Raw genomic sequence first — 25,794 nt, 5'->3', positions numbered from 1 at the left:
ATTTCTCTGCATGCTGTCATATCACAGTCCCATTACTGTTCATCAAGCTGCACCCAACAGAAAGTGTGTGTGTGTTTATGTTATAAGGCAGTTGCTAATCAAGTGATTTATTCACAGTGAAATTCACAGAAACAAGGATTTAGATAAGCCGGAGTTAATTAAACTGTAGATTAATTCTCCCCCCGTGAATGAGAGCCAGAGAGCTGAGGTTATTTATGTAACTGTAAAAAGCATTTCCTGCATCGGCACTCAGAACATAACTGATGAACACGCGAACATGCCACAGATCATGTGAACCCTTAAGAAGGATGACAGTCGGCCTGCACGATGGATGTTTGTTTACATTGATAAATATTTAGATCATTTACAAATATAGCTGGGTGCATATCGTTTTTTTTTTTTACAACACAAACAAACCTCGTCCTATAGGTCTCTGAAAACGCTTGCACCTCTTTCCTGAGTGAAGATTTTCTGAAACTCTGTTTAGGGAGTTTATGTGTAGATGGGGAAAATAGTTTTGGGCTTGTAAAGACACACTGTGTGCCGGTTTCTCCTCCGTTTGGTGTCATTGTGCGACACTTTTGTTTACATGAGATTAGTGCGATGGCTGACTTAACCAAACTAGTGCTGGTGTTAATGCTGACTGGACTTTTAATGCTTTCACATATTGTACATACACAGTTACTCTCCCACTATGTAGATGTGCAGAGAGGCCTGAATGGACAACCTGTAACTGAAATGGTCATTGGTGAGAATGATGGCGTTTTTGACTTGGCATGCTCATGACAGCTGTAACAGTACGTTTTGTGTTTTCATTATTTTTTTAGACAGAGGTGGAGCACTTTGGTTTAAAAAATAAAAAAAGTGAATTCAATTTGGCAGAGCTGTTGTTTTCTTGAATTGTCGCTGCTCCTCAGTGGAGGGGCAGGAGTGCATTTCTTATCCGCCCCCGTGTTCTTTGTTAACTCTTCCTCCAGCTACTCATTATATAACCACTCAACTTATGTAATGAAATCCAACTGCAGCAAGTGATGACATAAGTTCTGCAGAGCATTTGCACCATTATAAGATTTTCGACATCATGGTAATGTGCTCTGCCATCTGTTGGGTTGCACTCAGATCAGATGTTCTGCTAGTTTGTCGCCCTGAGCATGAATAACATTTAAAGCTGCAGCGCAGAATAAAAAAAAAACCTCAAGGTGCAGGTTTTTGTCTTATCTTCAGTTGTTGATCAGGTCTTTGCCACCTGGGAGCGATAATCAAAAGAGGAAGAGACTGATAACAGAAACAAGTTCCTCTCTGCAGATAACACTCCCCAAGAAAATAAAGCTCCTGTCTGTCATTCCAGGACACACTCACACTCACACACACACACACACACACACACACACACACACACACACACACACACACACATTGAATGACAACATGTACAAGATCATATCTTTGTCACATGTCCAGCTTCACTCTGATAACATATAAACTCCGCCTTATAACACAGCTGGAGGTGTCAGACGTTAAAGTGTTGATAATTCATCTAGTAACAACTTTTGGGAAACTCAACACTTTATTCACAAAGTGGTCCGATGACAGTCTTCATCAATAGTACATTTCAAGAAGTTGACAAAACTAAATGGCTCCGATTTTCAAAACAAGCGTGATTTGAGTGATCAGCTGTTCCTGTTGTGATCTCTCAAGTATGAGGTTTAATGCAAAATGTAGCAAAATTAAGAGTGTGCAGAAAAAGGACCGGCAGTCCATAGTTTTGATTGGATCTTTGGATTAACCAATCGATGGATCGATAACCCCTTCCACCTTAATACATAAAGATACATTTTTGAAATAACTGTGAATTCACTTCCTGCATTGATCAACCGTCAAGTTTCACACAAGTCATAAATTGTATCCAAAAGTAATGCATGATGTATGAATTCAGCACTAATTAATGGGTCATTCATTCTTTTAAGCATTACTCAGGTTATCAGTTGTTTCCCTCCTTCAAAAGTGACACCTAACTCGAGATGTGCTGCTAAATATACGCTGCTCCTTTACTTTTATCCCTCATTCTTAATCTTTGGTTGTTTTTATTAAACATTTGTGTATGTTGTCAGCAGGCTTCTTGTATTTAAAGGTCGTTTTTTGATATATTGATGTACTTGTTGTGGGCTTGAAGAGCTGCACTTTTTTGCGTGTATGTCAGTAAGGAGAATGACAAACTGAATCTTAAATTAATTTGTAAATCTTTTTGCTTTTCTTTCAGAATTCAAAGAGTGCTCAAGGCCTGGTGGGTTTGAAGAACCTTGGAAACACTGTAAGTACAGCTGCCATGTTCAGTGATCACTTACCTTAAAACACTCACACAGTTCATAGTCTCAGGCCCTGTGTCCGCCTAGACTTTTTTTCTGGGTGCCAGGATCTTTTTAAAATTGTTTTCAATAAGTTGAGGTGGTTGCAGCAGTAGGCAGTCGCCCTAAGAAAAAGCACAGTGTCTTTTTTCAGAGTGCTCCGCCTTCTTCTCCACAATTTCCCAGTTTGGGATCAATAAAGTAATTCTATTCTATTCTATTCTTTGTGCAGCCGCTTCATTTGAAAATATATCAACTTTTCAGAAAGGAACTGTTGTTGTCACCGACGCTCTTATCATAATATTTGACTTCATGTATTTTTGTCTCCTAACGCATCGTGCCCTGTACCCACATGCTCTTCACTCTGTCTCCAGACAAAGTAGGAAGTCAAGAATCCTACGTTTAATGCTCATAGCAAAGGGGAAAATGATCTCAGCTATGAAACATTAAGTAAAAAGGAACAGAGCAGTGTCAGTCATACAGCAGGCATTTTTAACAGACTGTTGTCATAGAGACAACACAACTGCAGCCTCCAGAGTGACAGCAATAGAAACGCTAGGTGGACACAGGGCCAAAGCGTATTTGCTATGGTCATCCCTGGAAGGGCATTTTAAAAACAAAATTCTCAACAACAAATACTCGAGATAAGTAGGAAGTAGGAAATGTAGAGAGAGGGAACAGGTGGAGCAACAGAAGCTCTTTGTTAACTTCACTAACAAACGTGTGGCTTCATTGTTACTGTGTTACATCATCAGACATTTCTAACAATGTTCAATGTTACGTGTAGTCTACATGAGCTGCTCTGTGACTAACTTTTAATTTGACCAAAGCTCACCGTGTTGAGCTGCCTGTGACTCAAACAACATTTCACTGGGTGAGCGCCAGGTGTAGCTGCTGAAAGTAAACAATCAGCGGCACATCTGCTCCCTTAACGGTTCATATGTGGCCAAAACATTAACTAGCAGCGTGACATTAATCTCCCCACCTTGATGCGTGATTTCTGATGAAAAATTGCCTCAGTGTAAATTTGGGGAATAGTATCCATAAAGTGAAAAATGACATTTAAAGAGTAGGGAGAAGTCTTTTTTTATGATCTGTTTGGGTTCACACTGATAACATTTTGTTGAGTCCACACAAGAGTGTAGCCGTCTACCAGGCAACAAGCAGGAGGACAGCTCCTAAAATAAACATGTGTTGATGCCAGTGTGTATGTGTGAGTGTGTGAGTGTGTGTGCGTATGTGTGTGTGGCTCTGAACTGTGGACCAGGGCAAACTCTCAGCCTGGTCTGATCTTACCTGATTGCACGTGTCTCATGTGGACATGTGCTGGGAGTATACACTGTGCTGTCTTTGTGACTCTGATACCTCTTACAAATCATTCACACCAGGCCTCACGCTGTCTTTTTCTTTCTAAATAAAGATCCATTGTATTTGGTTTTAAAAGGTGCTGAGAAGAGGATTTGGCTAGGTGTCTTTATGCTAAGCTAAGCTAACCAGCTATTAGCTCATCTGGCAGCTCAACTCTTCTTGCACTGATTAAATAAACAATGTATAAAGTAAGACTTTGCAAAATGCTTGAGGTGACATTTTCTCAGCGTTGGACTGAGCTAATTGATATGAGATGTCCTACCTTCTTTCAATCTTCTCATCCGTCATCAATAATGTTATTCAGAATTCTTCCTGAAAATTGACATCTTTTTCCTAAATGTGCTGAAGAAAGCATAAAGATGAGCAACCAGGTCGAACATTAAGAAATTATGAATATTCTAAATCGATCAAAACAAGACCGGTGGATTATTTTTTTGTTTTCACAAGTAAATGTAAATCTTGAACATGCAAATATTTATTGTCGATTTGACCGTTAAAATTCAAATATTTCAGGGGAAAATTTGAATTGTCAAGGCAACGGTGAAATTAAATTTTAAATTTAAAAATTTTTTCTATAAGCTTCCTCACTGAAAGATAAAAGATGGAACTTTGAATCAAACTGTTTGTAATGTGTGTGTGTTTTTTTTCTCCTCGCAGTGTTTCATGAACAGTATCCTGCAGTGTCTCAGCAACACACAAAACCTGCGAGACTACTGCCTGCACAACTCGCACCGCAGAGACCTTAACAACAACAGCCGCACCAACACAGCCCTCATGCAAGGTGAGACGGGACGCTCGGGCCCCCTAGAGTCCAAAACACACACCGCAACACACTCAGTCTCTCTTTACCTCTGGATTAAACACACCTCAGAGGACGTGTTGGGAAAACATGTTTGTCTTTGGGCAACTGTGGCTCAGTTGGTAGAGTCATCGCCTCTCAACCAGAATGTCGAGGGTTCAATCCCCAGCTGGGCAACATGTCCGATGTGTCCTTGGGCAAGACACTTAACCCTGAATTTCTCCCGCTGCTTCAGTGGTGGTGTATGAATGGATTAGTTACTTCTGATGGATGATACTACATAGCGATCACTACCATCAGTGTGTGAAAGGGTGTGATTGGGTGGGTGTGACGTGCAGTGTAAAAGCGCTTTGAGTAGTCGGAAGACTAGAAAAGAACTATAGAAGCTCAAGTCCATTTACCATTTGGAAGCCTGGTGAGACACGCAGAATTTTTCTGTGTCTTTAACCCTTTACATGAAAATGTACATAACCTCAATCAGTACTATTTTAGATAAACATGGAAACTGCAGAGATGAAAATAACACAACAAATAGCTCCACATGTAAGGGCTGGAATGGACAGTACACTTTTTCAAAAATCCAGTTGTCACATCAACAACAGGGAGGCCAAAAACCTCTCACTGTTATTAAAATGATCAATAGTAAAGAAAAGTACAGAAGCTTTTCAGTCATATTTTTAACCAAAAGCTGCTGCACCTAACCCTAACCCTAGGAGCACACTGGACCGAAGGTTTTGGTAATGAAGCATTACCAGCTTATTTTTGAAATGTTATCTCTTCATGCTTTCACACTTGCAGTAAACTCCTGGGGCTCGATTTACAAGTACTAAGAGCTGCTCCTAGTGAAGAAAATTCCAAGAAAATTCTTAGAATTGTGAAATAATTTTAAAAAGAATTTCCCTTCCCTCCCTCATAAAGATAAAAGTGATTCACAAAGTCTCCTAAGTACTAAGAGTTGCTCCTAGTGACAAAATTCTAAGAAAATTCTTCATGACATTTTCTAAGAATTTCCCCTCAAAGTTAGGACTAGATCGTTGTAAAGATGAAAGTTATTCACAAAGTGTCTTTGCCCTTCAGAGAGCTCCTAAGGTGTAAAACTGTGAGGAGTAGTGAGGAGGACTTTTAACAGGATGAAGAGTTTTTCAAGTTGAGGAGAAAACAGAGAAATGTTCTCCAACCACTACATGAAGAGTATTTTTGAAACCATAGTTGGGCAGAAGAGACTAAAACAATTTGTGCAGACATTTCAATCCATCTCTGACTTTTTCCAGTATAAAGTGAGACATGCATGTTGAGTTTCTCTACATGTGGTTACCTCCACTGGTGCATCCAATCACTAATTGATAAATAACAATAAACTCAAGAATATTTCAGGGGCAGTCTGTCTGACATGTTCAGGAGTGCACATGTGAAAGCAGCCCCTGTCTCATTGTTTAGTTTGTTGTTTGCAGGCGATTTGCGTCTTTGTTGTTGATTTCTATGTATTGTTTAAAAGCCCGTCCAGAGCTGAGCGTTGAAAATGAGCTGGCTGTAAATTCTGTAGTGTGGTGCATTGGATTGAACACTTCTTACTCGTCCCTTTACAAAGAAATATCAAACACATAAATAAATCAAACTAATGATGAGTCTCTAAACATAAATGAACAAAGACTACAGTCTAGACCAGGGGTCTCAAACTCAAACTGGCATGGGGCCACTGGGAGTACTGTCGACTTAAAGGAGGGCCACTACAAAGTTCAAGCACCACAAAAAGGACTTTATTTTTGCAAATGTACTTTTTGTTTCTGCAAAATTTTGTCACACATCACTAATACAAACAGCAGTTTATATACATTTTTCAAGACATCTGCTTTCATTTAGTAGTGCAAGTCTTTTGTGTTTGCTTTATAACTTAAATAACTAAAATAACTTAATCAAATAATAAATAAGACCTGCACTGAACTAAAAAATGCAGTTAGTCAAAATACCAATACATTAATCCTGCATTCTATTTCTTGCCAGACACCTGGCAGCGCATCTGCTCACACAGATGAGCCACATTTACCTTGATGGAGGTCACAGTTGAAACCCTGAGTACAGCTTCAAGGTGTGCATCACTAAGCCTGGACCTGTACTTGCATTTATTAAAGTTCATTGTTGAGAAAAGTTTCTCACACAGACATGTGCTTCCAAAAAGGCACATTACACGACTGAACAATTTGGATAGCTCTGGGAAGGATGCAGGTAATTCTCTTAGAAACTGTCCAGTCAGGTCTGCCTTCCCCTGTACCTCTCTGAATTTATTTTTCAGTTCACTGTTACACTGCAGGTCAACAAGTTCCATTTGCAACACACTTGGGACACTCTCAACATCAGCTGAAAAAGGGTCTGCAAATACCTGGAAAGTGACCCGGTGTTCCTTGAAGTCAGCAAAACGCTGATCAAACTCCTGCAGAAGATTGTCAATAGCAGAAGCATATTCATCACCACTGAATGCTGTGCCCTGTTCCACAAGAGATCTGCATGCTGGGAAATGACTGAGGTTTTTGGCAGAGAGCTGAGTTTTCCACAATCTCAGTTTTGTGCAGAAGGCTTTCACACTTTCATATGCTGCTGTTATGAGCTGATCAGGACCCTGGAGCTTCAGGTTGAGGATGTTCAGCTGCTGTGTTATGTCCACTAGGAATGCAAGGTCCATAACCCATTTAGGATCATGCAAATCAGGAACATCCATTCTGCCATCCTCCATAAATCTCCTCACCTCTGCTCTTAACTCAAAAAATCTCTTCAAGACGTTTCCCCTGTTGAGTCAGCGCACCTCAGTAAAGTAAAGTACATCACTATATGCTGACTCAATCTCCTCTAGAAAGGCCCAGAACTGGCGGTGCTGTAAACCCCTGGACCTGATGTAGTTTATACATTTCAGGACAACAGACATGACATGTTCATATTTCAGGCATTTGCTGCACAGTGCCTGTTGGTGTATAATTCAGTGCAGAACAACTGCTGGATCTACACTTTCCTCCTCTAATTTTCTCTGTTCCAGCACTACTAGTCCGTTTTTTTTGCCTGTCATGGACGGGGCTCCGTCAGTGGTGATGCCAACCGGTCTATTCCATGGCAAACCCGCGCGCTCAATTGCGTCAGAGAGCTGCTGAAAACTGTCCTTGGCTGTAGAGCGGCCGTGCATTGCGCACAAACTCATCAACTCTTCAGTCACTTCGAATTGGTCATTAATACCCCTGATGAAAATGGACAGCTGGGCAGTGTCCGTTTTATCCGTGCTTTCATCAAGCGCCACAGAGTATGCAGTGAAACATTTTGCTCTGTCACATAACTGGTCATAAATGTCACTTGATAAACTGCTAATCCGCTCTGCCACAGTGTTTGCCAAAAGAGAAATATTGTTGAACAAACTCTTCTTTTCTGGACACAGAATGTCAGCAACTTGCAACATGCACTCCTTCAGAAACCGTCCTTCCGTGAATGGTTTCCCCGTTCTGGCAATTAATTCAGTCAACATGTAACTTGCTTCAACAGCAGCATCGGCCTCCTTCTTGGATTTGTGGAAAAGACTTTGCTGAGAAAGAAGTCCTCTCTGTAGCTGCGTGGCACGCTGTTTCCTCTCCTCTCCCTGGTACTTTTCATACTGCTCTCCGTGTTTAGTGCAGTGATGATGCTTGAGATTGTACTCCTTTAAAATGGCAATTCTTTCCTGACATATCAGGCAGGTTGCATGTCCACTAAACTCCACAAAAAAATACTGTAATGTCCATCGTTCTTGAAACTGTCTGTGTTCATTGTGAACTTTCCTTTTTGACTTAGAAAGCGAAATCTTGGTCGTAAGCAGTCAAACAACAACACAACACTTTTGCGCCAACTGCTCTCACTCCGTGAACCTCTCTGGGCATGTGCGGGTACCTTTGGCCTTTGACTTACAACCTTGTCAAAATATTTTTTATTGAATTACGTTTTTTTTTTTTATTTGAATTTCATAAGAAATTGTATTTTTAATTAGCATGAAGAAACGAAAAAATTAAATAAATACATTTAATTTAAAAAATATTTTGCGGGCCTGACTACATTATGTTTTTAACATGCGGGGCGGGCCGGGGATTGGGTGGAGGGGGGCCGTAAATGGACCACGGGCTGGCAGTTTGAGACCTCTGGTCTAGACCCAGTCTTCATGTTAAGTGTCTTAAGATAAGGTTTTTTTTAAGATTTGGTTCGAAACAAACAAAATGAACTTTCCCCCATTCACATTTATACCTTTTTAATATTTGACTGTAAAGAAGATCAAAAGGATGAAGAGTTGAGTTGTTCTGTCCACCTGAAGCCATCATAATAGGAGTTTGTGTCTGATGTCTCGCTGTGTGTGTTTAACTCGATTATGTTTGTTGTTGTAGAATTTGCCAAGCTGATTCAGAACATGTGGACATCGTCGAGCAGCGAGGCGGTCAGCCCGTCTGAATTCAGAACTCAGATCCAGAGATATGCTCCCAGATTCGTCAGATACAGGTAAGCTCTGCTTCACTCACACATTTGTAAAGTGGCATTCATCTTTCAGCCTGGCAGACCAGTCAAGATTTTTTAAAGACTTTACAGATCTTGAAAATGTGAGCGAGCCCACACATGAGGACAAAAAATGAAATTAAACTATTTAGATGTTCCTCCATCACTCTAATAACGCCTCACACCACTGGAAGATCTGTACAGATAATCTTTAGAACCATTATGGAGACTTAAGTCGTGCGATCATCTTAGTGTGTGCCCTGCTTCAGGAGTATTTAGAATGGTTTTCTTCTCATGATAACATGACAACAAGAGCAAAAAGTCCATTAATAGCAGAACATCAGCTGATTCCTAATTTTGACTGTGTCCTGCAGCCAACAGGATGCTCAGGAGTTCCTGCGATTCCTCCTGGACGGTCTTCACAATGAGGTCAACAGGGTCACCGTCAGGCCGAGAGGAACCACCGATGACTTTGACCACCTGCCGTAAGTAACCTGCCCGACATACAGTGTTTGTGTTTGTGTATCTGTACTAACACACGTCTGCACGGAAAGTCAGCTTGAAAAAAAAGTAAATAAAATATAGATGTAATGATATTTACCAAAAGAAGAAATAAAAGCTAAATTTAGAAAAAGAAAGTTTAAAAAGGAATTTAAATGGGATGGCAGATTTTACATACGAGATTTTAGCAGGAAGGTCATTCCAGACTTTTTTACACATCTGTGTTAAATACTTAGTTTGACTAACTGGTCATGGTCTGAGAGTTCTCTGAAGCAGACCGTGTGAAGTGACCAGTGTTAAAAATGTTATAATGCATAAAGTGCAAAAACAGATAATTGGCAAAATACCTGTTGTAACAAATTTGATCCACATGAAACATGATATTATTGTATTATTATTTAAGACAAAATAAAAGTGATTATTTTGTTGCCTGATTGAAGTATCAGGAAGAATTTGAATGTTTCTCTTTCTTTATCTTTTGTGAAAATTAACAAAATTATCCATGAAAAGTCACATTTATGTCACTGACAAAGGTCCTATGGAGCGTGCTTTCTGCCCCCTGGTGGATTATTTGTGCACTGCATGTATTTATTTATTTTAGGAAAAGTGATCTAACAGGTCTCAAAAAGATATATCAAATAGGAATCATTCAGCTTTACAACAACAAAATGATATCATGCATAAACCAAACATCAGAGAGGATGACAAAAAAGTTTATAAATGTGAAAAAAAATAGGTAGGCAAAACTGTTCCAAATAATACAATAGAAAACAAATATTCTAAATGAGACGATAGTATGCAATTAAAGGAATACAAAATTAAAATTAAAAATTTCAGTCTAGCAAGCATTTGAAGCAAGAAATAAATTTGACATTTAAGAGTCGTTTTCTGTAAAATCAAGAGTAACTGATTAAGTTCAATTTGATCAGTATCCAACCCAAAACAGCTGACTGTCACCGTCAGTGTGTCCCCGTCTGTCTCGTCCGTCTGATACCCTAACAGTCTAAAGTCTCACAGGTTCTCCACATTCAGGGATGAAGAGAAGGGGAGGAAGATGTGGAGCAAATATCTGGAGAGAGAAGACAGCAAGATAGTCGGTGAGTGGAGACGCATCAGGATCGATGTTAAAATGTTTATAAAGAATCTGACACGCTAAATTACATAATGAAATCAGGTTTAATGTGTTTACAAGGCCATCTGTTAAAGTGGTATTTAATTTCTGTATGTGTCTAGACTGGACATGGTGTATTAGCTTAAAAAAAAAAGTATTTCTTCATGTTTTCCATTTTGATCAAATGTTCCCGTTCTTACAGATCTGTTTGTGGGGCAACTGAAGAGCTCTCTGACCTGCAGGCACTGTGGCTTCTGCTCCACCGTCTTTGACCCATTCTGGGATCTCTCTCTACCTATCGCCAAGGTTAAAAAACGCACACACACACACACACACACACACACACACACACACACACACACACACACTCACACACTCACACTCACACACACACACACACACACTCACACACTCACACACACACACACACACACACACTCACACACTCACACACACACACACACACACACACACACACACACACTCACACTCACACACTCACACACTCACACTCACACACACACACACACACACACACACTCACACACTCACACACACACACACACACACACACACACACATGAAATATCCTAACAAATGGGGTCAACAGATACAATGTAAGGTGGAGCAGAGGTTTGCTTTGTTTTTTGTTTTCCTGATGACCTGGAGTTGATCTCTGTTTGTGTGCAGACGGGCTACTGTGAGGTGAGTCTGATGGACTGCATGCGGCTCTTCACCAAAGAAGACATCCTGGACGGAGACGAGAAGCCGGTAAGAGCCAACAGAATCCAGATCAGGATCAGTTTAATGTTAGTTCTGCGTCTGAAAATGTCTCGACTCCAGAGCAGCCTGAGCCGTCACACTGCAAATTACTGATTAAATGCCCTCCCTGAATATAAGTATGTGTGCGCTCTGGGCCAGCTCTGTGACTGTTACAGAGAGGAGAGAGACTATGGGGTAGAAGCCTCTTCACACATGCACTGAACTCCTGAAAAGTTTCCCTGAAATGTTTGTGTTGAGCTGCATGTGTGAACACAAAAAACAGTTATTAATGTTGTTTCAGCTGTGCAGTATTAAAACTCAGAGTGTGTGATTACAAACAAATATAAAATCATGTTGACAATGGAGCAGAAGCCCTGCTGGGTCTTTCTTGTTATCATACACAATTTGCTCTTTGGATACTGTGTGCCTATTTCATCATGTTAAGAGTTTACTGCATGGGTAGAAAGTGAACTCACTCAAATTGTATAAAAACTAGCTCCTCCCCTTTCATTTTATATTTTCCAACCTCCCGTTCCGTCTCCCTTCAGCTGATGAGGATTTAACAAAAAGACATCAAAGGTTCCCCCTGAATGTGAAAGCCTAAGTTAGTTGTAATGTGTCAGCCATCTAAAATACAATATTTCATATTTTAATTTCACACATATCCCGCTGGGTGCCCTGGATTATCATTCAAGAGGAGACTTTGATTTTACATGTTGGAGTGGGTTTTACATTTTATCTTACGTTGAGGCCTTCACAAGACGCCTACATCAAATATCATCTCTTTTTTTTTTTTTATGTAATCGGCTTTCTTGAGGTTTGATACAGAGGTTAAGAAGAAGGTTGAAGAACAGTTCTTTAAGTTAAGGGTTTTAAAGCTGAATGAGACTACCTAAACCACACGTTGCTGTGTGCTTCATGAAGGTTCTGATGGATTCAAAGAAGCTGCTCGTGGACTCTGAACTAACTGTGTGTCTCTCCTCCACAGATGTGCTCCAGGTGTGAAGTCAGGAGAGTGTGTGCAAAGAAGTTCACGATACAGAAGTTCCCAAAGATCTTAGTGCTTCGTATCCTTTCAGATAGTGTCTGATTACTTTAAGTGATGTTTTACTTTTTTTATTCAGCTTAATAAGAATCATCAACATGTTTTGTTATTTTATTACTTTAAGATGTCACCTGTTACAAAAATGTAATCTGTTGATTTAATGATCGATGGTATTGAAACGTACCAAAGCTAAAAAAGATTAATGTCTTCAGTCATATTTTTAACCACAAAGCCTTCACCAGTGAAAGACAGAGCCCTGTCTAAACTGCACGAAGATGTTGGCAACATGAAAAACAGGAAGTTACCAAATATTGGGTTTCTAAGACTTCTGTTTTTTGTTGCTGTTGTATCAAGACAGACTTCTTATTTTTACCATGTGGTCTCATGACATCAGGAGATTCAGATTTATTTTGTTGTCTGCGGCAATCTGGATATTGAGGTTTCTGTTTATTCCACTTCCTGTTGTTGTTGTTTTTTCTGCCTTGTTAATTATGATTTTGTGCCACGGACAGCGTTGGATTTTTTTGCCTCCCTCGTGTTGTTTTTTGTTCCTGTCAGCAGTTGACTGTACAAAGTTAATTTTCCGGAAGATTCCTGTTTAAAAAAAAAACTCCCTTTTGCACTATTTAAGACGAGAGAAAATAGTCAGGCTGTGCAATGTCGCATTGAAGGCAGCTAGCAGCATTGAACTGCTAGTCTAACAACAATGATTTTAAAATTATTTTAAATATGTCAAATACATTCTTTGTGAATTTATGTGGTATCATGACATCAGGAGATTCAGAAACTGAGGAGTTTTGGTTATGGAAACACTGTAGTACGCAGGAGATGATTTTATATCAAGAATTATTCAGAGATTTAATCGAGATTGAGTCAATAATTTAAGTTTTTCAGATCAATGGATAATGTTTAATGATGAGTTCTTCAGGGTTTCTTGCCTCAATTTAAAGAGACCTGTAATAATCTGAATAGTAGTCTTTAGACTTTAGATTAGAATAAAAATGCTGATGTAAGCACTTTAATCTGAAGATTCTGATCCAATCCGGCCTGTTCAGAAACTCATTTCATTCCTAGCAGAGTTGTGGTTTATGCCGATTGTTTCCCTGGTTGGGGTGATGTGTCTGCCTCTCTCTTCACCTCAGCGTGACGCCTTTGAACTTCATTAAAGAGAACAGTAGAAAATCAGTATTGTTTGAGGTACAAGATGTACGTCCATTTTGAAATAAGGAGAAAAAAAATAAAATACAGTCATCCAAAGTCACAGACAGGAGAGAGGAGGAGAATCAAATCTGTGGCACACAGTGAGGAGGCGAGCGGGGGAGAGATGTCTGTAGGCGTGCAGTGACAGCGGTGTTTGTTTACAACACAGATGGAAGTGTTAGCAGAGTCCATTAGCACACCCACGCCCGCTTGCTTACCATTGCTGAATGTCCCTCCCTATAGCTACACAGATGTGTTTTCTCCTTGACTCCCCCCCTCCTGCTCAGACCTAAAACGCTTCTCTGAAGGACAACGAACAGGAAAACTCTCCACCTTTGTAAACTTCCCGGTGACAGATCTGGACCTGCGGGAGTTCGCCTCCCAAAGCAGCAGTAAGTGCTAATCCTTGATTCCAGTGGTGATTGTGGCCAGCGTGATGAGCGCGTGTTTGATGTGTTAGCAGTCTGACAAAGCTATGAAGAGAGATGAAAACTTTTTTTTTTAATAATGTTTCATACATATTAGTTTACCTTAGGTTCCGTGATGTCACAACTTTTGCCAGTCTCACAGTAACACAGAGCATGCCTGATAATTAAATCCAAGCTTTCTAAGCTGGTTATGAAACAGACTTAAATCAACACTGATGCCTCCTCATGACCGACAGAAACAAAGAGAGAGAGATTCATTGCTTTTACAAACCCTTTAAACAGTTTTTTTAATGGTAAGACGTTGGCTGCGTCCTCTACACTGGTGTGAATGTCATACCAGTAGAATATACTGAGACATGCAACGTCATGACTGCAAGTGCTGCAGCCTCTATCCCACACTGCATGCCACTGCAAACTTCACCTCCTATTCATTGTCACTGCTTCTTTGCACAAAACGTGCTAGGATACATAATAATCAGGATGGAGGGCTTTTCTACCTTATTACTGTAGGCCATATTCATGTATTTAAAGAAATCTGTGGTATACTGCTGAATAAATAAACCTTTGTTGAGTGTGGGTTTGATTGATAAGACTTGAATAAAATACAACAATTTGTCAGAAGTGGCTTTTACACATATTTAGGACCAAATCAGCGAAGAAAGCAAAGACCTGCTTTGTCCACAGAGGGAGCCAAAATCAGAATCTATAAGCTCCTCCAGAAACTTTAAAAATTCAACAGAGAAATGCAACAGAGTGGAATGTTTTGGGTTTTTAAGCATCAGTGATCAAATACAGAGGAGGTTTGTATGGAGGAGTTTTTTTCCTGAAATGATTCCATGTGTGTCAGATCTCCTGAAAACAAACCCACCACACTCATATTTCAGTTTAAATATGCAAATTGTCTGAACTTCCTGTGGGGTAATTAAAGAGAAGAGTCAGTGCAGGCTTTAAGTTTGTTTTTGTTTGTTTGTAGCCAACGCAGTGTACAACCTGTATGCAGTGTCCAACCACTCAGGCACCACCACAGGAGGTCACTACACAGCCTACTGTCGCAACCCCACCTCGGGAGAATGGTACACGTTCAACGACTCCAGGTGTGTACAGTGTTTCTTTTCTGTCTACATTAATATGCTACGTTCACATTGTAAGTCTTAATTCTTAAATCAGACTTACTGCTCAGATCTGGTGTTTATGTTTGTCTGTTTACTTTTTGCATTACCGTATTTTCCGCACTATAAGGCGCACCGGATTATAAGGCGCACCTTCAATGAATGGCCTATTTTAGAACTGTTTTCATATATAGGGCGCACCGGATTATAAGGCGCATAGAATAGAACGTGTTTACAACTGAACAAGGCTGGGAGATATTGTGAATATATAAATATAAATACGTATAAAACGTAACGTATAAAACTACAAAAACAAAAGTACATAAGACGATTTCCCCAAATAATAAATTATTTCTTTGACGTTTCTCTTAACTCTCAAAACGTAGTTTTATACGTAGTGCATTCACAATAACTCAATGTTGTTCAAACGTTAATGTGCATATTCACAATATCTCCCAGCCTTGTTCAGTTGTAAACACGTAAAAGAAACACAGTCTGATACCGCTAATTCAAACGTTAGTGCAGGGGTGCCCAAACAGTCGATCGCGATCGACAGGTAGATCGCTGACTGATTCTCAGTCGATCGCGAGATGTTTAGTCAATATAAAATACAATTGTAAAATAGAAAAGTGATTTCAATTTCATCTCATTGCACTGTTTCCCACACACGATACCTGTGTTGGGAGCCCAAGTATACTTCCGACCTGTGTGTATTTAATTTTTCATTTATTCATGAAATTGCTGCGTGCACGAGAGAGCGAGCGGCGGAGATAGAGAGAGAGAGAGAGCGCGCGCAAGAGAGAGTGCAGGCATGCGCAATGACGTGCAGGTAAAACCGGGGGGGTAAATGTTTTACCAAAAAGTCATATATAGAAACTATGCTACGAGTATTAAGCGCATTTGATGAAGCTGCAGCTACTTTTCTCTGCTCCTCTCTGCTGTCATGACTGTGAGCATCGCGGGGGACGAGACACACCAACAAACAGCGCAAACGCACACGCACACACACACACACACACACACACACTTGCACTGGTGCGCCAGCCACCACGCGAACCTTTTTACTTTTTACTTTTAGTGCTACAACACACAGTTGATCCGTGATCCGTACGGACCGAGGCGTGAACACACGTGATCCGGTCAAACAGTCGGTTGGACTTTACTCCGTTCACTCTCACCGTGTCTGCAGCTAATTTAACAAAAGCAAAATCATCTCACAGCAGCCTGCTGTAGTCTGTAGTCTGCATTATTTTTTACAGAACTCTCATTTATTATTTTCTGTTTGTTGTGTGAGTATTAAATGCGTTTGTAGGCTGTTGGTAAAGGCTATGGCTCACTATGTGGACTGGTAGATCTCGGCAGACTGGTAACTTTAAAAGTAGATCTTGGTTCAAAAAAGGTTGGGCACCCCTGCGTTAGTGCATAGCTCAACATTGTTCAGTTACGTATAACACGTAAAGCTCACTTTTTCAGTTCATTCCCCGTCCACGAATCCCTCGAATTCTTCTTCTTCAGTGTCCGAATTGAACAGTTGGGCGAGTACGGCATCCAACATGCCCGGCTCCCTCTCGTCATTATCCGAGTCAGTGTCGCTGAGCGCCGTGTACAACCAGTATGGATCAACCAATTAACCAATTGATCCATATTTAAGGCGCTCCGGATTATAAGGCGCACTGTCGTTTTTTGAGAAAATTAAAGGCTTTTAAGTGCGCCTTATAGTGCGGAAAATACGGTACTTTTTTTACGGTACTCTTACCCGCGCAAAAGAGACCACAGCAAAGCTGGCACACAACTTTAACTTCCCTTATTAATGCAGGATCATCTTGTAGACAACTAAAAATGAATCACAGACTTGTTCACTGGACACATTGTGACATTACACATCTGAGTTTCTGTGCACGCGGCTCGAAGGCATCATCAACGTCTTCTCATATAGGAATGAGAAATAATGATTTAAAGGTCACAGTGGAGATATATAAAATCAGACATGTATGAGGACAGTTCTCTCTATGGATACGTTGAGACTGTCCCTCAAGTGACTACCTCCACTCTTCCATGTTTGTTTTCATTGAGTGTCAGTGACTCCTGCCTGAACAGAGATGAGTGTAATGTGAACGTGTCTGACTGGCTGTCTTAAGGATCGTCCCAAAACCCCTAAAGCTGCTCCGAGGAGAGAGGATCTAGGAGAGAGGAGGGAGATCTGAGGAGGGATGAGAGGATAAACGAGAGCAGCCTAAACGGATGACTTTTTAGTGACAGACACGCCCCCTTATTGGATATTACATATTGATTGGACGCTGCAGCGGATTGGACTTTAGTTAACCTTTAAAACATAACCCGAGTTTAATAATGGAGAAAAGTTGTTTATGCCCAAATTATTATTACTATTGTCTATGTTTTGTCATGCTGTCTTGTCTCCTTTTTTGTGTTGCTGTTGTTTTTTGTTTTGTTTTTATACTGTCAATGTTGTGTCTATATGTTTGTCTTTTTTTATGTGTGTGTTACTGTGTTACTAAATGAAAATGCAAATAAAAATATTGGTTAAAAAAAAGAATGGAGAAAAGATAGACATTAAAACAGAGTGTGTGTTTGTAATCAAGTGACAGACAGACTTACACACTGTTAATGTTTTATTAGAGTTAAAAGAGTGATTATGTGCAGAATCAATCAGCTGGTAAAGCTGACTGACAGCTGATCCAGAGGTGATGAGCTGAGGATCGTGTCATCACAAACAGACATCCCTTCATTTGACGCTTTGTGATGACACAACGTCTAGTGTCTCTAATCATATTATCTCAATCCCCCACAATCCTTTGCTTCGTTTCCTCTCATCTTAACATAAATCTCTGCCTAAAGGGACAAAGACACATGTGAGGGAAAGCATGGATGCAGCTTAAAAGACTTTGGACCTTACGACTTCTTTCGCAACCATTCGCCCCCTGCTGGCCATTCCAAAGAATGCATATTGAAGGCACTTCCGCTTTGACTTCACTTTTTATACAAGAGGCTACGTCCACGTTCTTGGATACAGTCTCTGGAATAAAAAACTGAATTTTAGATAGAGCTTTTTTAAGTAATGTATATAGTTGTTGATTTCATAGGTGGGTTTAAAGTATGAATATCTTTCTTGTTTCTTGTTTCCAGGGTAACACCAATGTCCTCCTCCCACGTGTGCAGCAGTGACGGATACGTCCTGTTCTACGAGCTGGACGAGAAGCTTCCTGGAGGACGGCGGCCTGCACTTTAACCGACGGACAAAATGAAATAAATGACAAGTGTTGGTGAAGACGGGGCCTGCTTTGGATTATAGATTTGGACTTATGTCACACACAAACACACACAAAGGCACATACACACACACACACACACACACACACACACACACACACACACACATACACACAAGCCTGGAGCCTCTCGAAACTACAGGAACCTGATCCACCAGCCCTGCTCTGTCTCTCTCTGTCTTTACTCTGCTCAGTTCAGGTGGAGGTACATGTGTTTTCTGTGTGTGTGTTGTGTGTGTGATTGAGCGAGGCCGACACAGGGCAATAATCCCCCATGACCGAAAAGGTGAAACCTCCATCTCAGAAGTCCCCTCTCTATGCACTGCAAACTGAACACTCATCCCGACCGCGCCTTTTGCTTCATTTCTTTGACTCTCGATCTTCTTGTTTGCCTCGAACTGTTCAAACTGACATGTTGCAATTTAGATTTTTTGTCTGCTTTTGATTTCTGTTGTTTTTATGTTTTGTTAAAGATTGGGGGGGGAGGGGAGGGGGTGGGTGACATTATCATGACACGGACTGCTTTATGGTCTCAAGGAGCTAACATCCCACCGGCCTGCTCGCGCTGCAACACTCCCACGCCTGTATCAGCGTCCTTCACTCGTCAATCTTTTTCTATAAGTGGTCGGGAGGCCGGTGGCACTGTGAGCGTCACGTTTCAGAGGAGGACGCCTCGAACGCGTGTTTAATTTAATATGTCTCCGACATGTGGCTGCTACTGATGTTTTCAAAAGTGCTGTGAATGATTGAAGGAACCGTCCAGTGTGGATCTGGAGAGGCCTCACAACGTGATAATGGTATCAAAGCTCATCGTCAGCATGATGTCTTTTCTTTCTCTCTCGTTTCATGCCATTGAACAACACGGAAGAATGTTTTAAAGACAAACAATACACTATATCTGTATATTTTTATATCCTGATGCAATACACAGAATGTACTACTCAACGGTGCTGAAAATTGACCCATAACTGTTTTCAGTCGGTTTTATCTCCCACGTTTCAAGAGAGAGAGAAAAAGTTATTATTTATGCTTACAGGTGATAATGTGATGAGTCACACTTTTTAGCAGTGGCAGTCAAACACATGAGTATATAAATATATATATATAAATATATATATATATGAATAAAAGTTGAAACGGTGGTTTTACTTGGAGTCATTGTCTTTTTTTTATGATTGAGAGTCTGCTGTGACTGAAACAGATGCAGAGAGAAGGAGTTTAAAGTTCGTAGTGGATCAGAAAGATGCAGTGCAACTCAATTCAAAACATTTATTTTAACTTGAAAGACACTGAGGTTTCTCTCCTGTACAGTGACATCGAGCTAAAAGCGAATAGAAAATAAAACAAATAAGCTAAAAAGAAAACAGTTACATATCCAGAAAACAGCCAGCAACACAGCTAAAAACAGTTACAAATTATTGATGCACAATGGTCTGTTACTAGGGCCTTAAAGGCTGCATATGAGGGCAGAGTCTTCATTTTTTTAAAATGTGTTGGATGACATTTCAGCAATCAGGAGCATCGAATGAAAAAGCAGTCTTTCCAAGATCTGAATATGCTCGAGGGACTTGTAAGTTCCAGCCAATCACAGGAACTATTCCAACAATGCTGTAATGTATGGAGGCAGCTTACCAGTAAGGGCTTTGAAAATAAGCAAATACCAATGTTTACTGCGTCTTTCTGCAAGAAAAGGCCAACCAACCCTATCATACAATACATAATGGTGAGTATCATATCTATCACCAGAGTGATAGACAGAGTCAAGGGGCCTGAGAGTTGATTCTGCTGCATGCCTGTAAATCACGTCACCATAGTCTAAAACCGAACTGCCTCTACAATCCTTTTCTTAGTAATCAAAGGAAAGCTGGTTCTGTTTCTGTAGAAGAAGCCAATTTTCTGTCGCAACTTGACCGTAAGGCTGTCTATATGATATTTAAATGTTCATTTTTTTATCCAGCCAAATGCCAAGATACTTATATTGAGTAACTCGCTCAATGCTACGAGACACTTAAAGTAGATATCTGCACATCATCGTAATTGATATGTCTGGCCCTAGAAAAACAACATTAATTTAGTTTTACTTGAATTCAGAACCAATTTAAGCTGATCAGGAGCCTCCTGGACAACATTAAAGGCAAGACGCAATTTCTCAGTCAGCTGTACAATACACAAAAGTATCATCAGCATAGGTGTGAGCTAAAATAAAATCAGCTACGTGTAAATCTATTCTCTTACTTTATGAATCTGTGCACACAATTTCTAATACATGCTCGCATATTCATCACTCATACTTGCTGATTTGACAATCTGTGGGCATGATTTTGTAAGTATCTTTCTTCAGGGGGATTTTTTTTTGGGCCCCCATGAAAAGATCTCACAATGGTCCCCTCCACTACAGCTTCAGTCAACGCTGAGATATTACAATGACCACACCTCGATTAAATGTTGTTGCTTTAATCTCAGCTTTATGACCTTAAATCAGATGACTGTGTAGCTGTCTGTTTATATTCATCATGTGTGTTTTTCAACTGAGTCATCATTTCCACCGAAGGCACTTCCAAGGAACTCCTTAGTTGTGAACTTTGAAACTAATTTGAGTTGTGTAGTTCACGTTGAAGGATTGTATATTTACCAAAGAATCAGCAGCAGGAAGTAAAAGCAGAAACTGAGTCCTATAAGAGGAGTTGCTTTCAGAGAGAGGTTTCAGTCTTTGACCCACATTCTCACTGTGGATGATTAAAAACGGGAACCTTTACATGGCGGCTGCAAATGGTGAGTTATTAAAAGTCATTTAAAAGTCACTGGGCATTGTTATCTGACTTTCATTTATTGAAGATCATAAAATGTTTGGCAGGTCCGGAGACAAACCTGTCAGTGCTGTTACTGGGAGAGAAACAGAGTGGGAAGAGCTCAGTGGGAAACACCATCCTGGGGAGACGAGCCTTTCAGGAGAACACCACCCGCAGCTCCAGAGAGAACGGCACTGTTTTTGGAAAACAAGTAAATGAAAAAGTTCATCTCATTTTAACTTCAGCCTGTGAGGGAGATCACACTGGTCACTCTGTGAGTGTGGGGAGGTCATCATCTCGGTGCAGTGTCAGGTGTGTGTGTGACTGATTGGTCCTGAATTGGTCCAGGTGTGTAAAGGTTATATATTCCCTTGAGTTGCAGCACTCTGTGCTGGCTCATTGTCTCACCATCAGAGGTAGTGAGAGGTTCTCTCTGTGCTTCTTGTGTCCTCTAGAAGTATGTGATTTTGCATAACCACCACTTGTCTTTCCTCTGTGTGTTTACATAAGGTTTCCAGTAGAGCTACAAGTGTAGCTTGTTGGTGCTGGGAATTTCTGTTTCCTTTAATCAAGTTTTTTTGTCAGCTGCTCGGCAGCGGTGGTTTCGTTTCTGGTCTTGTTTATATCTAGAAAAGAGAACCTTGTTATTTGGCTAGTAGCTTTTTTTTTTTTGTTCCCTCCTATTTAATTGCTTGTGATTTTAGTGGTTATCTCTCTGGGATAACTTTCAGATACCTGGGGTCCGCAATTGCATCCCACTTTCCCAAACCCTTACACAGCCTTGTCTTTTTCATAGAATGTATAAATAAATAAAGGTAGCAGACAGCTTGACTTCTCTCACTGGTTTCTTGAGCGCTCTTTTGAGGTCACATGTTTGTGATGGGAGGAAGAAGCCGTTTGAAGCTTTGGGGCTTTCTCTCTCTTAGTGCAGAAAAATTATTCCTTTCCTTTGTAACTGCAATTATTCCTCAATCAAATAGAGGCTCTTATGCATTTAGAAATGATTAGTTAGTGGAATAAACATATAGAAAAAAAGCAGAAAGACACAAAATAAATATACCTCAACATCCATCCAAAAAAGACAAATGACGTTTGTTTTCATGTAAGCTGTGCAGCAGGTTGGCTTACTGTTAAAAAACAAAATCAAATCAGGCGTAGTGATTTTACACAGATTTGTTTATTGATTTCCTGACTTTGTGCAAAAGTCTCTGGTGTAAATTGGTGTAGAGTTTTCGAGTACTTCCAATATTTGCTGTGCATAAGTTATATTTCAAAGTAATTAAAAGCCTCTCTCTTATTAAAGCCTGTCCCAAATTAAGGCAGAGTTATGTGGTTAGAGCTCGTTCCAAAACGAGTGGTTAGCTTGTGCTAGCGTGCAGTAGCTTGCAGTGTAGGCAGCAGTATATGTACACACTACATCCTGCAGTGAGTGTGCTCTTCTAATGAGCCCATTAGTGGCCCAGTATGAATGTTGTGTTTATAAGCTGCAACCAACAATGTGACTCTACCTTTAAGTCTGTAAAAACAAAAACCTTGCGATGAAAGCCCTCAAATTGGATATTTTTTGCAGAGTATAAAACGTTAAAATCTGTGTAGAGCAAAGTTCCTGTAAACATGTGAAACAACTAAGAACTGCTTCGTCCACAGTGGGCGCCAAAACCAATACCGTCAATAAGTTCCTCATGGGAGCTTTAAAACTCAAATTCAAAGTGCAGCAGAGCAAAATGTTTAGGACTATAAGGCAGCAAGGACCAAATTCATAAAGGTCTGCGTGAATCGAGAAGTAGAAATCAGTTTATCGCAAGAGGTCGCGTAACTGGGTCTTCTCTCATTTTGAATGAATTTGATCTACCAGGTGACGGTTGTTGACACCCCGGGCTGGTTCTCCCATACCTCAACTCCAGACAGAGTGACCCAGGAACTCCTCAGAGGTCTTACTCTCTGCAGTCCAGAGCCCCATGTCATCCTGTTGGTGCTTCCCACCACCTCCGTCTTTGGCCAAAAGGAGTGGAAGGCCATGGAGGCTCAACTCGGACTGCTCCAAACCCCCATTTGGCCCAGAGCTATTGTCCTCATCACACATGGAGATAAATTAGGTAAAGTAATGACAGTTTACTCGTGTCTGGCTTATGAGTTGAGGTGCATCACTGCTAATTAAACAGAGAGCACTGCAACCTTATTATAGTGTCTTCCTATCTGTTGTTGGCTATCTGCTGACTTTTCCACATGTTGACTCTTTGAATGCAATTTCTCAAAGCCTTCTGCATGGATTGACAAAGTTTTGTTTCACCAAACATGGATGCCTTTCATCATCCTATTTTCCTTTAATTCAATATTCAGGTTTATGTCAAGTTCTTGCAAAATGACACGTCTACCAGCCTTGGCTCTGTGTCATACTTAAAGCTTATTGGCTTCATAAAATGCTTACAAACTAAATTTAGAAGGTAAACATGATTAAAGTGATACTGCTAAACCACAGCATATTGTCTTTTTAATCAAGTAGCATGCTGAAATTAGCTTTTAGGACTGAAATGATGGTGATTGGCTCCATCTGTTGTAGGAATCTTGCGCATTCAGGAGCACATAAGACAAAAAGGACGGACTTTCCATTGGCTGCTGGAGCGATGTGGGAACAGGTACCAGGTTATGACCAACCAGCCCAGTGCCTCAGACACGCAGGTCACAGAGCTCTTCAAGAAGATCCGAAGCATGATGGCGACCAACAACCGTTCCTGGGAGATCCAGAACATGTTGTACACCAATCTAAGACGAGAGGCGAGGATGGAGGGGTTGAGGAGTCGGCAGGATGGACAAGTAGAGGTGGAGATGAGAGAGAGGCATGATGTATGGGATGGCAGGCCTGGACAAAGACAGCGGTCAGGTAGATTTGTTTACCATCATTGCCTTTTCAGTTGTCGATGACTCAATGAGTGGCATGAGAAAGCAATCTGTAACACGTTACTCTGATCCTAATGTCAGAGAAAATGGCTTCACTTTTGAAACTTAAAGACTATGTCCACTTCTTAATACAGTTTATGAATTACAAAAAAATTTTTATTAAACTGTGACGCACTTCATGTCATCGCAGGAGTCAGCTCTAGACCGGTTCTCTCCTTCATCCTGCTGGGGAAGAGGAAGTCAGGGAAGAGCTCAGCAGGCAACATCATCCTGAACAGAGAAGAGTTTGAGGTCTATCAGTACGGACAGACCACCAGGTCCTCTGTCGGCCATGGGACGGTTTCAGGGCGAGCTGTCACCGTGGTGGACACCCCTGGGTGGAGTCTGTACGGTCTGGCCGACGCCGAGGAGGTGGTGACAGAGCTTAACCAGAGCACTTCTCTCTGCCCTGAAGGGAGCAAAGTGACCTTCCTGCTGGCTATACCGGTGGACTCGTTTTATGAGGAGGACAGAGGAGCTGTGGAGGAGTTCCTCGGCATTTTGGGGGATGATGTGTGGAGAAGCACTGTTGTGTTGTTCACCTTTGGAGAGGAGCTGAGTGGAACGACATTGGAGAAACACGTAGAGGAGAATGGGGAGCCTCTGCAGGAGGTGCTGAAAAAATGTGGCCACCGGCATGTTGTGTTCAGTACAGAAACTGAAGATGTGCATCAAGTAACACACCTACTGCAGATGGTGGAACGAGGAAATTAAACATTATGTCAAAAACAAAATAAATTATTGTGAGATTTGATGTTTTCTTCTTCTTGATATTGTTTATATTTAATGAATATATCCCTTCGAACAAACAACTTTCAGATTTAGCTGAAATGTGTGGGTCGAGGACAAATCCTCTCTGAGAGATGACTTTATTTAAGTAAACAAGGCACGGAAAGTTTATAGAGCACCATTCATACACAAAGCAATTCAAAGTGCTCTACAGAGTTAAAAGCAGAACATTTGACATTAAGCATTGAGAGGCATCTCACACTGAGCAGAACAGATATTAAAACATCTAAAATTGTAAGATAAAAAAAGGAATTAAGAGGTATGAACTTAAGAAATAAAAGGAAATTGCAACACAAAATCAATTCAAAATATCCACAAATTGGGTAATTACTGATGAAGTTATCTGCTCTATGCACCTTACAGTATTTTAGTGCTCTGAAGTCCCTGAATACAAAGTCTTATCGTCCCTGGTCAAAATGGATTCTGTTCACTAAACGTCCCAGAACATCTTCCTGAGGTTTTAGGCTCACAGTTTGCTCTGTCTGTCTTAGGTTCAGCCCTAAGCTGCATCCGATTTTTTTTTTTGCCGTATTATTGGGAATTAATTTTATTACACAACTAGATTATTAATATATTCCACTTTTTATTAATTACTGACAATGTACATTTTAGTGTAATGAAGCATCTTTTACTTCTCACAATAACAAAATAAAGTAATCAATGACTACACATGCAATAACGTTTAAACGTTATACTCTTTGTATTCCATCGACAAAACTTGTATTTTTTACTTCTTTCTAATTTTGTATTTAATCAGCCTACTCTACATGCCCATATATCCCACTGATATGTTATATAAGAGCCACTGTAATGACTGTGGTAATTAAAAGTAT

At 40.5% G+C, this 25,794-nt stretch overlaps 2 protein-coding genes across 9 annotated transcripts in view; both read left to right on the top strand.

Moving 5' to 3' along the window:
* usp2a (ubiquitin specific peptidase 2a) overlaps positions 1-19,594 on the top strand; it is a 57,989-nt gene extending 38,395 nt beyond the window's left edge. For 6 of the 8 annotated variants that reach the window (XM_065960192.1, XM_065960188.1, XM_065960190.1 and 3 more), the window contains 11 exons: positions 2,261-2,311; positions 4,371-4,494; positions 8,898-9,009; positions 9,378-9,488; positions 10,522-10,601; positions 10,818-10,921; positions 11,306-11,386; positions 12,366-12,444; positions 13,910-14,014; positions 15,024-15,144; positions 18,304-19,594. In XM_065960192.1, the coding sequence (XP_065816264.1) occupies positions 2,261-2,311; positions 4,371-4,494; positions 8,898-9,009; positions 9,378-9,488; positions 10,522-10,601; positions 10,818-10,921; positions 11,306-11,386; positions 12,366-12,444; positions 13,910-14,014; positions 15,024-15,144; positions 18,304-18,406 (1,071 nt within the window). In that variant the 3' untranslated portion in view covers positions 18,407-19,594. The remainder of the gene's footprint in view (positions 1-2,260; positions 2,312-4,370; positions 4,495-8,897; positions 9,010-9,377; positions 9,489-10,521; positions 10,602-10,817; positions 10,922-11,305; positions 11,387-12,365; positions 12,445-13,909; positions 14,015-15,023; positions 15,145-18,303) is intronic. The other 2 variants (XM_065960193.1, XM_020650979.3) reach the window with 1 other exon arrangement.
* Positions 19,595-20,993: 1,399 nt separating this feature from the next.
* On the top strand, positions 20,994-24,926 carry LOC109996699 (GTPase IMAP family member 8). Its single transcript, XM_020650958.3, has 5 exons — positions 20,994-21,218; positions 21,301-21,446; positions 23,091-23,331; positions 23,796-24,116; positions 24,324-24,926. The coding sequence occupies exons 1-5, from the start codon at positions 21,179-21,181 to the stop codon at positions 24,884-24,886; spliced, it is 1,311 nt and encodes a 436-aa protein (XP_020506614.1). The 5' UTR covers positions 20,994-21,178; the 3' UTR covers positions 24,887-24,926.
* Positions 24,927-25,794: the final 868 nt, after the last annotated feature.

The sequence above is a fragment of the Labrus bergylta genome, chromosome 11 (assembly GCF_963930695.1).
Source record: "Labrus bergylta chromosome 11, fLabBer1.1, whole genome shotgun sequence".
Lineage (NCBI taxonomy): Eukaryota > Metazoa > Chordata > Actinopteri > Labriformes > Labridae > Labrus > Labrus bergylta.
The sequence above is the reverse complement of the archived record's forward strand: the minus strand, read 5'-3'. Positions and strand labels throughout refer to the sequence as shown.